Below are 14412 nucleotides of genomic sequence, written 5' to 3'. Positions count from 1 at the left end.
GGGCTCAGAAGGGCCTCACTTAATGGTCGAGCCTCGAGGGAGAAGGAGCGCCTTTTCACTGACAATGAGACATATGGGACTTGGGAAGAGGTAAGGTCAAGTGAATGCAGAGTGCAGGGAGCATGCCTAGTCAAGTCAAGTCAAGTAAAAAAATTTATATAGCGCGCTACATACCCAGAAGGTCTCAAGGCGCTTGAAGAGGGGTGGTGAATTACTTGTCAAATATCCACGTTTTAAGTTGTTTTCTGAATGCTAGGTGGTTCTGAGTAAGGCGAAGGTAAGTGGGAAGTGAGTTCCAGGTTTTGGCTGCCAGGTAGGAGAAGGATCTACCTCCCATGGTGGTTTTGTTGATGCGAGGTACCGTGGTAAGGGCTTGGTTGGATGATCGTAGCTGGCGGGAGGGGGTGTAGAAGGACAGTCGTGTGTTGAGGCATTCGGGTCCGATTTCGTAGAGTGCTTTGTGTGCGTGGGTTAAGAGCCGGAAAGTGATCCTCTTATTGACAGGGAGCCAGTGGAGGTTTTTCAGGTGACCAGAGATATGTTATTTACGCGGGATGTCTAATATGAGCCTGGCTGAAGCGTTCTGGATTCGTTGGAGTTTATTCTGGAGTTTAGCGGTAGTGCCGGCATAGAGGGTGTTTCCGTAGTCCAGTCGGCTCGTGACCAGAGCGTGAGTGACCATTTTCCTAGTTTCGGTGGGGATCCAACGAAATGTTTTTTGAGCATGCGAAGAATGTTGAAGCAGGATGAAGAGACAGCGTTGACTTGTCTGTTCATCGAAAGTGAGGAATCCAGGATGACGCCCAGGTTCCGAGCGTGGTCCGTCGGGATGGGTGCTTTTCCAAGGGCTTCTGGCCACCAAGAGTCGTCCCAGGCAGAGGGGGAGGTACCTAAGATAAGGACTTCTGTTTTATCTGAGTTCAGTTTCAGACGGCTGTGTTTCATCCATTCGGCTACTTCTTTCATTCCTTCGTGTAGGTTAGTTTTGGCGGTGCTAGGGTCATTGGTGAGTGATAGAATCAGTTGAGTGTCATCCGCGTAGGAGATGATGTTGAGGTTGTGTTGGCGTGCGATGGCCGCGAGGGGGCTCATGTATACGTTGAAAAGGGTGGGACTGAGTGAGGACCCTTGGGGTACGCCGCAGATGACTTCAGTGGCCTCTGAGATGAATGGTGGGAGGCGGACTCTCTGGGTTCTTCCGGTGAGGAACGAGGTGATCCATTCCAGTGCTTTTCCTTGTATTCCGATGTTCTTGAGGCGCTGTAGAAGGGTGCTATGGCAGACTGTGTCGAAGGCTGCGGAGAGGTCAAGGAGGATGAGGGCGACTGTGTCTCCATTGTCCAGGAGAGTTCGAATGTCGTCTGTTGCTGCGATGAGGGCGGTTTTAGTGCTGTGCTTGGCTCGGAAGCCGGATTGTGAGGAGTCGAGGGATTTGTTTGTTTCGAGGAAGGCGGCGAGCTGGTTGTTGACCGCTTTCTCGATGACTTTGGCTGGGAATGGAAGGAGCGAGATAGTGCGGTAGTTTTTGAGTTCGGTGGGGTCAGCTGTGGGTTTCTTCAGAAGGGCGCTGAGTTCGGCGTGTTTCCAGCTTTCCGGGAATGTTGCGGAGTCGAGGGAGCAGTTGATGACGTCTCGGAGGTGCGGTGCTATGATGGAGTCTGCTTTGTTAAAGATGTGGTGAGGGCATGGGTCTGTGGGGGATCCTGAGTGGATAGAGTTCATCAGACGGATGGTGTCCTCAGTGGAGATTGGTTTCCAGTCATTGAGGGTGTTCAAGGGAGGTGGGGGTCCTGCAGGGGGATGGTTGGGTTGGTCTTCAGGTTGGTTGTCGAAGCTGTTGTGGATGTCTGCAATTTTGTTGTGGAAGAATGAGGCTAGGGAGTCGCAGAGGGCTTGAGAGGGGGTGATGTCGTTGGAGTTGGCCGAAGGATTGGTAAATTCCTTGACGATGTTGAATAGTTCCTTGCTGTTGTGGGCGTTGTTGTCTAGTCGGTCCTTGAAAGCGGCTTTCTTGGCATTTCGGACCAGTTGGTGGTGTGTGCGGGTGGCGTTTTTGAAGGCGTCCTTGGTGCTGGTGGTTGGGTCTTTTTTCCAGACCTTCTCAAGGGAGCGGCAGAGTTTCTTGGATTTCTTAAGGTCATCGTTGAACCAGGAGGCCTTCTTGCTGCCAAGTTTGATTTGTCGTTTTTTCAGTGGTGCTAGGATGTCGGCGCAGTTGGATAACCATAGAGTGAGGTTGGTGGCGGCTTGGTCGGGGTTTGAGGAATGGGCTGGGGGGTTTACAAGAAGCGATGAGGAGATCTGGTCGATGGTGATTTTGTTCCAGTTTCGTTGCAGAGTTGGTTGGGGGTGGTTGTTGGGTTTGGGCTTGTTGTAGGTAAAGTGAACGCAGCTGTGGTCAGTCCAAAGGAGAGCCGTGGTGTGGCTGAAGGAGACATGATTGCTGGAGGTGAAGATAGGGTCGAGTGTGTGACCTGCGATGTGGGTGGGGGTAGTGACAAGTTGTTTAAGTCCGAGGTTGGCGAGGTTGTCCAAAAGGGTGGTGGAATTGCGGTCGTTGTTCTTTTCGAGGTGAAAGTTGAGGTCTCCCAGAAGGATGTAATCTTTGGAGGGGAGCGCGTGTGGAGTGATGAAGTCCGTGATGTCCTCACTAATTTGTGCGCAGGGTCCTGGAGGTCTGTAAAGGAGGGTGCCTCTGAGTGTGGTCTTGGGGTCGATGTGGATCTGGAAGTGAAGGTGTTCAGAGTTGGCGAGATTGACGTCTGAGCTGGTTGAGATGTGGATGGATTTCTTATGGACGATAGCGATTCCTCCTCCTGTGTGGCCGGTACGGTCCTTGCGTATGATCTTGTAATCTTCTGGGATGGCAATGGTGATGTCTGGGGCAGAAGAGGCGTTCATCCATGTTTCTGTTAGGAAGGCGACGTCCGGAGAGATGGTGTCTAGTAGATTCCATAGGTCAATGGCGTGCCTGTGGACCGATCGGGTGTTGAGCAAGATGCATTGTAGGTGGTTGGGGTCGGATATCTGTGGTGTGATCGTAGCGGAGTTGTTGTCGATGCCGTTGAATTTGCAGGAGTTGCATGAGAAAGGTCCGTGGGTTAGTCCGGGGGCGGCTTGGACGCAGTTGGGGGAGCGGCCGGGGTTAAGGGCTAGGAGGGTGGTGGCGTCGTAGGTAATGCGGGAGGGGTGGGCATGACAAGGGCCAGGGGGTATGGCGCTGGGCGCGGTCCAGGCGCGGACGGGCGCAGACGGGCTTACCTTTGGCGCACCTTCGGCTCGACTGGGGCGCGGTCGCTGCGCGTGAACGCTGCACGTAGGGATCTTGGTCATGTATGGATAGTGGAGGGGAGGGGCGAGGGCGGAGCAGCAGGGAGGCGGGAGGCGGGGTGGATATCCGGGGAGGGAAGTCTAAATAACAACAACAACAGACTAAACAAGATGGCAGTCGGCCAAATCCAATGCAGAGATGGGGGCACAAAGTATTAATGACACTCTCAAACTAACAAACAAATTCGGGCACAGACAATCAAATCAAATTATTGAGAGACAAGGCAATGCAGACAGAGCTCAGCGTTTCAGCACGGTAAGGAGGCTAGCGCTGTGTAATAATGCTAATTGGTGCAAGTGGGACAAGCGCTACGCTGTGAAACTAACTGCGCAACTACTGAGGTATTGGAGCACTATGGGAATGATTATTTAAGATGAAATCGGGCGCTCACGACAAGTTAAGGCAGGGAATAATAATTAAATAATATCGGCCGCTATGCAGGTCAATAGCTGAGATCGGGCGCTGTGGGAGTGAATAAAAGCGATCGGGTGCAGCTCAGAGCAGGTTACAATACCGCACTTAGGTCGGGGAGGCAGCTTGAGGTGGAGCGGCCGCGTCTGACGAGTCAGGACGGTCACCTACAGAATGAAGCAGGCACCACTTTCTTTTGTTCTTTATTATTGATCCAAAATGGCAGATGCCACTTGGACCTGTACATAAAAATCCATTTTACTGGTGCAAAAGCACATTTTAGCATGCAAGTGGCCCATCAGCAAATCTCAGATGCTGACCCATCCACCCCACCCCCAGAAAAAAGAGAACACATTTATTTAATAGGACCTCCAACGGCGAGGGAGCGGAGAAGGAACAGATTGGGCGAGAGCATGTTGGAGAAAGACAGGGAGAGTGGGTGAGGAAGCAACAAACACTTGAGGCTGGATGAGTAAAAAGAAAAAACGAAACTAAGAGAAGTCAAGTAGGAGTGGGAAAAGCATTGGAGGACCTGGGGAGGTGTGGGACTGGGGAGCAAGGGTAAGCGGATGAGGAAACAACGTGGAGGCAATTCCAGGGGGGTCTATTTAGGAGGGGTGTGTAGTGGTGATGTAATGTATCTCTTAATTGGAATGTTAGCTAGTGGAATATTATACATGTAATGTTATGTTAGGCTTTGACTGTATGAAGTGTTCTGGTTCACGTGGTGCGTTCAGTAGCTTCAGTTGCTGAATGGACTCCGGACTGGCAAGACGCTCCTGCTTGTGGGTGAATTACTTCTTTGGAATAAATCATCTTTTCTTCTCCTATGTAATGTCTACTTGGCTCATTACAGGGTGTTTGTCGAAAAAGATAAAAGTTAATCTGAAAAGTGGAAGGAAGCATACAAGTCAGCAAGTCAAAGGGGGGGGGGTAAGGAAGCTAGGCACCAGGGAAGAGAAAAGGACAAGAATAGAAAGGCAAGCCATGGAATAAGAAGCAAGTAAATGAGTGACGAAGCCAACCCATGATAAGCCATGAGATGCAAGCGGTATGAAGGGGAGACTTAGGATACGAGAGACTGTACAAGGTGGACGGGATCACCACAGCCCAGGTTATCTCTTGACAGATGAAACACATATCAACAAAAACCAATGCCCCAAAAGAGAGTTTCCCTAGCATGTCTGATTCACCCTAGGATCACACCCTCCCAGACCTCCCCTAAACTCAACATAGGTTTCAAGGAGAAAAACTCCTTGGGGTTGTACCAACAGTTCCTTGTTCTAAGAGCTCATCTGTGCGCATCCTCAGATCCCTGACCCCATCTATCTTGGGACAGGATAGTGGGGCAAACAGATTTTTTTGGGTGGATGCATGGGACTTTCGATATAACACAATTCCCACTATATTTTTGCCATTTACTGCAAACAGATTACATGAAACCCAAAACCTAGGTTACTGTTAGTTATCCATTAGATGCTAAACGTAGAATATAACATGCTAGAAAAAGATCCAAAGTAAAAGAGCTCATTCACCTACAAAAAGTAAAGATTGCAGAGGTTGAAGGAAAACCATTGGCACTTAAGAGGTCGAAGCGCACACACACACACTCACACACACCCACACACACCCACACACACACTTAAATGCTGCTAGAGATGATCAATTAGATCAACTAGGTAAACTTAGGATAAGTAAATATAGATTAGAAGCACAACTTACCGGCAATGGATAGGACTGCATCAAAACACTCATTTCGATAGGGAAGGCACAGGCCGTCACACAACATGATTTCGTATCCCTGATTCCGTGCAGATTCTGCTAGAGGAAAGCAGTTATCACAGCCTACTTTAAATGCCTGGGGATTGATATGAAGATATTTGCCATTTCCACATCCTAAAAACAAAAACAAGTGTTTGTCAGACTAGTGTTAACTATCTCACTGATCTTTTTTGTTGCACTGAACATCCCAGTAGACTGGGGTGCAGATGTTGATCTTCAGTATGTTGCTCAACGTTAAAAAAAAGAATGCATGGGCATAGTGTTAATTACAGAATTATATTTTTGTGCCACTTTGGAGAAAGTGAGGGAAATCTTTACTTGTGCCTGGTTGTTGCCACAGCAAACACCTTGTCACACCTAGTCATACCATATTGTGTTTTGTTCACCATGCCATCTGTAGACTTTGCACACCATGCAATAGAGCACAAATACTGAGATGCAGATTGGTCCCCTAGTCCTTGCCCATCACCTCTCCAGGACACACCAAATGCAATGCTTATGACCTTACAATATGTATGTCATAAGTAACACCTAAAAGCATAACTTAAGTAAATAACAATACATGCTCAACCGATAAAATAATACTGCATTCATGGTTATCTCTTTTATGGAGTTAAGTGTAATAGAATATTTACATTCCAATCCTAGTTCTTGAGGGCAGAGTTCTTACTTTCTCTGCCAACCTCCTAGGTGTTTGAGAACCACTCCACCGGCAGGCTGCATTTAAAGGTGCTAACAATTGCTCAAACGCTTTTACCCCATCAACATCAATCTGCGACACCTTAACACACTCTTATTTTTAAAAACATGATGTCGTTTTTGCCACTGGAGTGTGCTTGCGAACAAAAAAGCACCTCGGAGCTTTTGTAGAAAGAAAATCCCCATATGGGAAGGATCTGAGACCTCCTTCAAAAGCAACAACACAATCTAATACCAGCCCACTAGAGAACAAATAAAAGCTTTACCCTTCTTTGCAAACACTATTCACATGCACTGTACAAGTGATCTAATACGAGAGCCGAGCCTTCAGTATGAATAAACCAGACAGGAAGGCCAGAGGCGAGGGTGAACAGTAAACAGAGAACATACTCAGGAACACACTCTTCTGCCCCGACAGCTTGCTAACTATGATCTGTTTTCCCAATTGCGGCAACATTGCAGTGCTTAATTTGAGCAGGTGTTTTCCGGTGCTCGCCATGACAGCCTGCCACATGGTGGGTTGGTCTGTCTAATTCAAAAATGAGCACAGCAGTCATTTATTAATTCAATTCACATTAAAAAGGATTAATATCTGCTGCCATAGCCATTTTAATAGCTTTGGGGGCCTGGAATAGTTTGAATTGTCACACATGAAGAAGTGTTGTAGTTTTTTGTGTTAGTGCCATCATTTCATTCTAAAGTAAGATGAAGAAAAGTAAGCACCAAACTCCCTCAGAAGACAGACCCTGACATTTGACCTTTGTTTTTGAAAACACAGCAAATGTGATAAGAACAAGATTTAAAGGCCCGTTTACAGAACGCATGCCCTCATGGAAGAATTCAGTAAATAGGCTATGCTCCACAGGAGGGACGAGCTCAAACTGGACAGCCTAAAACAAATAAAGCTGGCAAATAGAAAGCAAGCAAATGTGAGTTACAGAGCCAATGCAATAGGCGGAATGCATTCCGAAGGAAGCTTTCAGAATGTACCCAATATGTCATTAGCAAACAAGACCGCTGCGCTGTCTGGTAGGCTTCAACCTTGAACTTTAATTAATTCACTCTCATTCTGGAGACTCACAGTTATTTATGTATTTCTTTTTTCATACTCCATTAACACTTTAATTCACAGAATTATTTTTGTTAAAATGGTATATTGTTAAACCCACTATTTCAATTTGATCATCTCCCAGTTAATGTCCCAAATGATTAATTTTCCAGGTTATAAGCTAGAATAACACCTGTGAAAGGACAGATAAAGTACCAAGAATATAATGAAGAATGTTGGTTGCCAAACTTGTTTAGGCAAAACTCACAAGACCTGGCTTTAAGTATTATTGAGCAACTAGGCTTCATACTATGCAGTTCTTGCTCCCTCGTAACATATACTTATTAAGTATATTTTGGTGCTTTGAAGCTTTTAGGTACCCTATAAATCAGGATTGTTATCTTACTAAGTGTAACACCCTAAATTATTTAACATTATTCTAAAGATGATTCTGGATACAGTGCACATGTGGTGGAATATTCAGTAATCAGCTTTGCTACCCCAGTTTTGGCCAAGAGACTGATGTGGTAGACCATAGCTTTCCCAAACCTAAAAGTTCACAGTGATTCACTAACGTTATGAACAGTATCACAGTTTTATTCTAGATATCATTTGGAACATTGTAATTGGATTTTAGATCTTAACCCTTTGGGCGCGGCCACGATTCTGCGCCTGTGCGGCGTTTTCCGTAGTGGGCGGGTTCATGACGGCCCCTAGCCGTCATCAGCACACAACCACCGTGACGCATGACGGTTGGGGGCCGTCATCAGCATCGAAGGGGTTAAATCCAGGTGGGCTGGCAAGGGTGTCTATTTAGAGCCTAACTGCGCTTGGAATGAATCGACCTTAATATAACCATGTTTACGTCAGTAACACAGACATTTACATCAGTGTCATACAGGCGTCAGTATTTTCTAATGCTACATCAAATGTCACTACTGTCACCAAGCTACTATCAAGAATGTCTTATGTTATGTTATGTTATGCTAGTTTTGTCTTTTATAGCGCACGGCTACTCCAGAGAGTGTTCCGGCGCTTTTATTGAAAACCAGTCGTAGAGTAACACAACACAGAACAAGCAATAATGGAACAGCAGAAATCAGAGAGAAAAGAATTACTGGGCGAAAAGCCAAGTTTTAAGGCCCTTCCTAAAAGTCAGCAGATTAGAGGTGCTACGTAGTGCCAAAGGCAACGTATTCCAAATCTGTGGTGCCAGCAGCCTGAAGGAGCGACCCCCAATGCGGGCCCTCTTTACTCTGGGTACCACCGCAAAGAACAGTGATTCAGATCTCAAAGATCGGGTCGGCTGGTAGAAGATATATTCTAAGATATATGGTCTTCTTGTAAGATATAGTGTTGTCTATGGTGCATCTTGACAGAGGCCGATCAATACCACTAGTTTGCACTATGCACATGCATCTAAAATGTATGGCTTGAAATGGTGACTTTTCCGAAAGATCTTTGAAGACAACCTCTACAATTAGATCTGGGATATGGATATAGTGATGTTCAGTTATAGTGAACTAAAGTGTCAACAGCTAACTCGTCACATATTCAGCACTTTGATATGCTTTGCACAGGTGTTTTAAAGATAATATCAAGGCAATTAAAGGCATTAAATTCATTTCTTTTAATATGTGAGTGATTGTAACCCAAAGGGTAGCTGCACTAGATAGAACCAATAGTGCAAATAAAACTCCAAATAGGTAAAATGATTTATGAAAAATCACAGAGAACATTTTGAATAGGAATTGATTTAACTTAATTTGGCTCCCTGCTATTCATGTTACTAGGCTTATCTAAGTCCCAATCTTAAATTCTACTCCTGACTTTGCATTGAACATATTTTATTTTTACGTCCTGGTTGAATCTGGGTCTTGTACTTTCTTTGGAGGAGTGATGATCTATACTGCACTGGATTAACTCTAAACACTAGTTACCATCCCTGCATGCTGGGGGAGGTGGCAAAAACAACTTTTGGGAAAGCTATATTCTTTTCTTTGAATGGTACCCAGTTAGTTGGGCTATTTTACACAGCGAATACAAACATTTTGAACTTTTATTCAGGTTGAAAAGTAAGAGTGTGTGTGAGTGTAGGTGTCTGTCTGTCTGTCTGTCTGTCTGTCTGTCTGTCTGTCTGTCTGTCTATCTATCTATCTATCTATCTATCTATCTATCTATCTATCTCATGTACAAGACCTAACAAGTTGCAGAGTGCTAAATGACATGTATAAAGCTGCAGACATAAACACCCCCTGTCAAAGGTAATAATACAGCTGGTGTTGGCAGGTAGACTTTGGCCTAGTCAATATTTGTTTTGTCACACTTATTAGCAACATTCCATTGTTTGGGAGCTTTTGAGACCTCATAAAAAATCAAAATCAAAATCAAAATGGCTAAAATCTAAAATATGTTTTTAGTCTCAAAACGCACATTGTCATAGCAGTCCCTTGCACCGAAGAAACTACTTTATGTATATCTGTTCTTGTGAAAGAGCAGAAGTCTAAAACAATCAACTCAGGTGCTGCTTACTTCTGTGGTTGGTAGGAAATATGAAATGACAATGACAAACCAATGGGTGAAGAGGGCTGGCTGACATTTACGAAAGTTTATTATGCATATAATTTTAGTGCAATACAAAGGTCTTGGCTGATCACAAATCCAAAAATCATTGGTAAATGCATTAGTTTTCACCTATATGATTAATGCACAAGTTACTACTTGTGTAACGATATATCTGTAAGAGACATTAGTTAGTGATAGATTCCTTACCTTAGAATATCCCCAGGCGTCAGACTGGATCCGGAAATTTCTGCGTAGCAATACCCCTGCGCGTCGGTAGGCGTCGCCTGCGGCTCCGCGTCCGTCGTCGTTAGCGCCGGAATGACGTCGTCCGAATACTTAGGCGCCGCCCATGCGCGCTGGCGTCAGTTCTGAAACACAGCTTTTCCGCGCCAGGTACACAGAGCCATGATAGAACCAACACTGGTGCCATGAAACTAGGGCCCTGAAAGGGGATGACCTTAACCCTAGATATCGGTTCGCAGAACGGGGAGGATGGGTGGGTCGGTAAGGAATCTATCACTAACTAATGTCTCTTACAGATATATCGTTACACAAGTAGTAGCTTGTGCATCTAAAAGAGACACGTTAGTGATAGATTCCTTACCTTAGAATAGATACCCCAGCAATACCAACCCCGGTGGTGGGTCTGCGACCCAATATCACACCAGAAAGTCCTGGAGGACGGAACGGCCAGAGAAGCCATTCCTCCACACTTGACTGTCCAGGCAGTAGTGTCTTGCGAACGTGTGCAGCGAGGCCCACGGAGCTGCCTGGCAAATGTCCTGTAAGGGGACTCCTCGGCCCAAGGCAGTTGTTGTTGCCGTGGCTCGAGTGGAATGAGCCCGTAATCCAGCAGGCGGCTCCTTTTTGGCCATGGAGTAACATGCCTGAATACACAAGATGATCCACCGCGAAATGGTCCTCTTGTGTACTGCCTTTCCCTTCTTCGCGCCCACGTAACCAACAAAGAGTTGGTCATCCACCCGGAACTGGCGTGTGCGATCTAGGTAATAAGAGAGCGCACCTTTTGGGTCCAGACGGTGGAGCCTCTCTTCCTCTTTCGAGGGATGCGGAGGCGGAAAGAAGGTGGGCAAAGTAATGGACAGCCCGATTTGGAAGGCCGTGACAACCTTGGGCAGAAAGGAAGGTCGTGTACGCAACACCACCTTGTCCGGATGAACAGAGAGGAAAGGTGGAGTAGAAGAAAGAGCCTGGAGCTCACTCACTCTCCTGGCAGAGGTGATGGCAACCAGGAAAGCAGTCTTCAGTGTGTGATTAGACGGAGAGGACAGTTATGGAGCGGCTCAAAGGGAGCACACATTAGATAAGTGAGAACAAGATTCAAGTCCAACTGGGGCATCTCGAAGGGAACAGGAGGGAACATGTGTGTGATGCCCTTCAGAAATCTATTTACAATGGGGGACTTGAATAAGGAAGGCTGATCTGGAAGCCGTAAGAAGGCGGAAAGAGCAGAAAGGTACCCCTTAAGAGTGCCCAGAGCAGAGCCCTGCTGGGCAAGGGATAGAAGGAAGAGTAGAACTTCAGAAAGGGGTGCAGAGAGAGGGTCCACAGCCTTTGCTGTGCACCATGCCATAATTCTGTTCCACCTGCAGGCGTATACCGACTTTGTGGAGGGACGCCTGGCTGCCAGAATATCACAGACTTCGGGAGGCAAGCCAAATGGCCTCAATTGCCGCCGCTCAATCTCCAAGCTTGTAGGTGGAGACTGGACAGGTTCGGGTGCAGGACTGTCCCCTGCTGCTGCGACAGAAGGTCCTCCCGAAGAGGCAGACGAATCAGGGGGATCGACTGACATGCGCCTTCGGCCTGGTCACCCCCACGCTCCTGTGCCTGCTGCCGCTCCCGCTGCACCAGCCTCCCGAGGGCCGCCGAGCCCACACCAGCTTTTCCCGCCGCCCCAGCCTCCCGAGGGCCGCCGAGCCCACACCAGCTTTTTCCCACCGCCCCAGCCTCCCGAGGGCCGCCGAGCCCACACCAGCTTTTTCCCGCCGCCCCAGCCTCCCGAGGGCTGCCGAGCCCACACCAGCTTTTCCCGCCGCCCCAGCCTCCCGAGGGCCGCCGAGCCCACACCAGCTTTTCCCGCCGCCCCAGCCCATGGCCCCGCCCCGACAGCCGATTGGATCGCGGTCCTGCCTCCCCGCAGACCCTCCCGACCGGCTCCCTTCTTAAGGGGAGCCAGACCAAGATCCAGGGAGTGACCACTGCGCCTTCGGCCTGGTCACCCCCACGCTCCTGTGCCTGCTGCCGCTCCCGCTGCACCAGCCTCCCGAGGGCCGCCGAGCCCACACCAGCTTTTCCCGCCGCCCCAGCCTCCCGAGGGCCGCCGAGCCCACACCAGCTTTTTCCCGCCGCCCCAGCCTCCCGAGGGCCGCCGAGCCCACACCAGCTTTTTCCCGCCGCCCCAGCCTCCCGAGGGCCGCCGAGCCCACACCAGCTTTTTCCCGCCGCCCCAGCCTCCCGAGGGCCGCCGAGCCCACACCAGCTTTTCCCCAGCCTCCCGAGGGCCGCCGAGCCCACACCAGCTTTTCCCGCCGCCCCAGCCCGTGGCCCCGCCCCCCGACAGCCGATTGGATCGCGCTCCCGCCTCCCCGCAGACCCTCCCGACCGGCTCCCTTCTTATGACGTCCCCAGAGCGACCGCGCAGCGGACGCGCGCAGCGGGAGCACCGATTGAGCGCCGAAGGTGCGCCAAAGGTAAGCCCGTCTGCGCCCGTCCGCGACCGGATCGCGCCAGGCGCCAGGACCCCTGGCCCACGAGGACCCCGACCGACCCACCTGACGTACACCGCCGCCACCCTCATCGCACTCAACACCGGCCGATTCCCAGGATGCTACCGAGCCACACCACAACGCACCCACGGACCCTTCAGCTGCCACGCCTGCAAGTTCACCTGCATCCGGACCTGCCTCGCACCAGCACCCGCCAAGTCGAACACCAGCAGCACCCACCTCAAGTGCATCCTGCTCAACACCCGCTCCGTCCACAGACACGCCATCGAACTATGGAACCTCCTAGACGCCACAGCCCCGGACGTTGCCTTCCTCACGGAGACCTGGATGAACGCCTCTTCAGCTCCCGACATAGCCATCGCCATCCCAGAGGGCTACAAGATCACCCGGAGGGATCGCACCGCCAACCAGATGGGAGGAGGCATCGCCATCATCCACAGGAACACCATCCGTCTCACGACCAGCACCGACAACACCCTGACCACCGCCTAACACCTGCATTTCCAGATCCACACCGACCCGAAGACCACCCTCAGAGGCACCCTGATCTACCGACCTCCGGGACCACGCACCCAGTTCAGCGACGACATCGCCGACTTCGTCAGCCCGCATGCCCTCCCCTCCGCTGACTACATCCTCCTGGGAGACCTCAACTTCCACCTGGAGAACAACAACGACCGCAACACCAGCACCCTGCTCGACAACCTCGCCAATCTTGGACTCAAGCAGCTGGTGTCCACCCCCACCCACCTCGCCGGACACACACTCGACGCAGTCTTCTCATCCAGCACAGACATCGACTTCAGCCACGCCACAGAGCTTCAATGGACGGACCACAGCTGCGTCCACTTCACCTTCAAAAGAACGACGACCCACCACCACCAGCAACAGGCTGCCCGCAGAAGCTGGAACAAGATCACAGCCGACCAGCTCGCCACCTCCTTGAGCCAGCACCCTCCTGCCAGCTCAGCGAACCCCAGCCAGGCCGCCGACAACCTCACGAAGTGGATCAGCAACTGCGCGGACGAGCTCGCCCCGCTGAGGACCCCGCCCAGCAGACCCGGCAGCAAGAAAGCCCCATGGTTCACCGACGAACTCAAGAGCTCCAAGAAGAACTGCCGAGCCCTTGAGAAAGTCTGGAGAAGGGAACCTACACCGGACAACAGGACCACCTTCAAGCTTGCCACCCGGAAGCACCACCAGCTGATCCGCGCCGCCAAGAAAACTGCATTCAAGGACCGGCTGGACAACAACGCACACAACTGCAAGGAACTCTTCAACATCGTGAAAGAGCTATCCAACCCCAGCGCAGGAAACGACATCACCCCATCGCAAGACCTCTGCAACTCCCTCGCCTCATACTTCCACAAAAAGATCGCGGACATACACAACAGCTTCAACAACCAACCAACGCACACCACGACCGAACAACCACCCCCCACCACCACCCTCCACGCCTGGACCCCGATCAGCACCGAAGACACCATCCGCACGATGAACTCCATCCACTCCGGATCGCCGACCGACCCCTGCCCTCACCAGGTCTTCAACAAGGCCGACGCTGTCATCGCACCCCACCTGCGAGACATCATCAACACATCCTTCGACACCACCACCTTCCCTGAGAGCTGGAAGCACGCCGAACTCAGCGCTCTACTCAAGAAACCCACAGCGGACCCCACCGAACTCAAGAACTACCGCCCCATCTCGCTCCTCCCGTTTCCAGCCAAAGTCATCGAGAAGACCGTCAACAAGCAGCTGGCCGCCTTCCTCGAGACGAATGGATCCCTCGACCCCTCACAGTCTGGCTTCCGAGCCAACCACAG

General features: G+C 50.0%; 1 protein-coding gene across 1 annotated transcript in view; it reads right to left on the bottom strand.

The window, feature by feature from the left end:
• The window catches only part of LOC147698516 (putative tRNA methyltransferase 9B), a 195745-nt gene that overhangs the window by 62130 nt on the left and 119203 nt on the right, over positions 1-14412 (bottom strand). The window contains exon 5 of the mRNA XM_086935115.1: positions 5465-5638. Coding sequence (XP_086791241.1) covers positions 5465-5638 — 174 coding nt within the window. The remainder of the gene's footprint in view (positions 1-5464; positions 5639-14412) is intronic.

This window comes from Lissotriton vulgaris, chromosome 8, assembly GCF_964263255.1.
Source record: "Lissotriton vulgaris chromosome 8, aLisVul1.2, whole genome shotgun sequence".
NCBI classification, from domain to species: domain Eukaryota; kingdom Metazoa; phylum Chordata; class Amphibia; order Caudata; family Salamandridae; genus Lissotriton; species Lissotriton vulgaris.
This window is presented reverse-complemented; position numbering and strand designations above follow the sequence as displayed.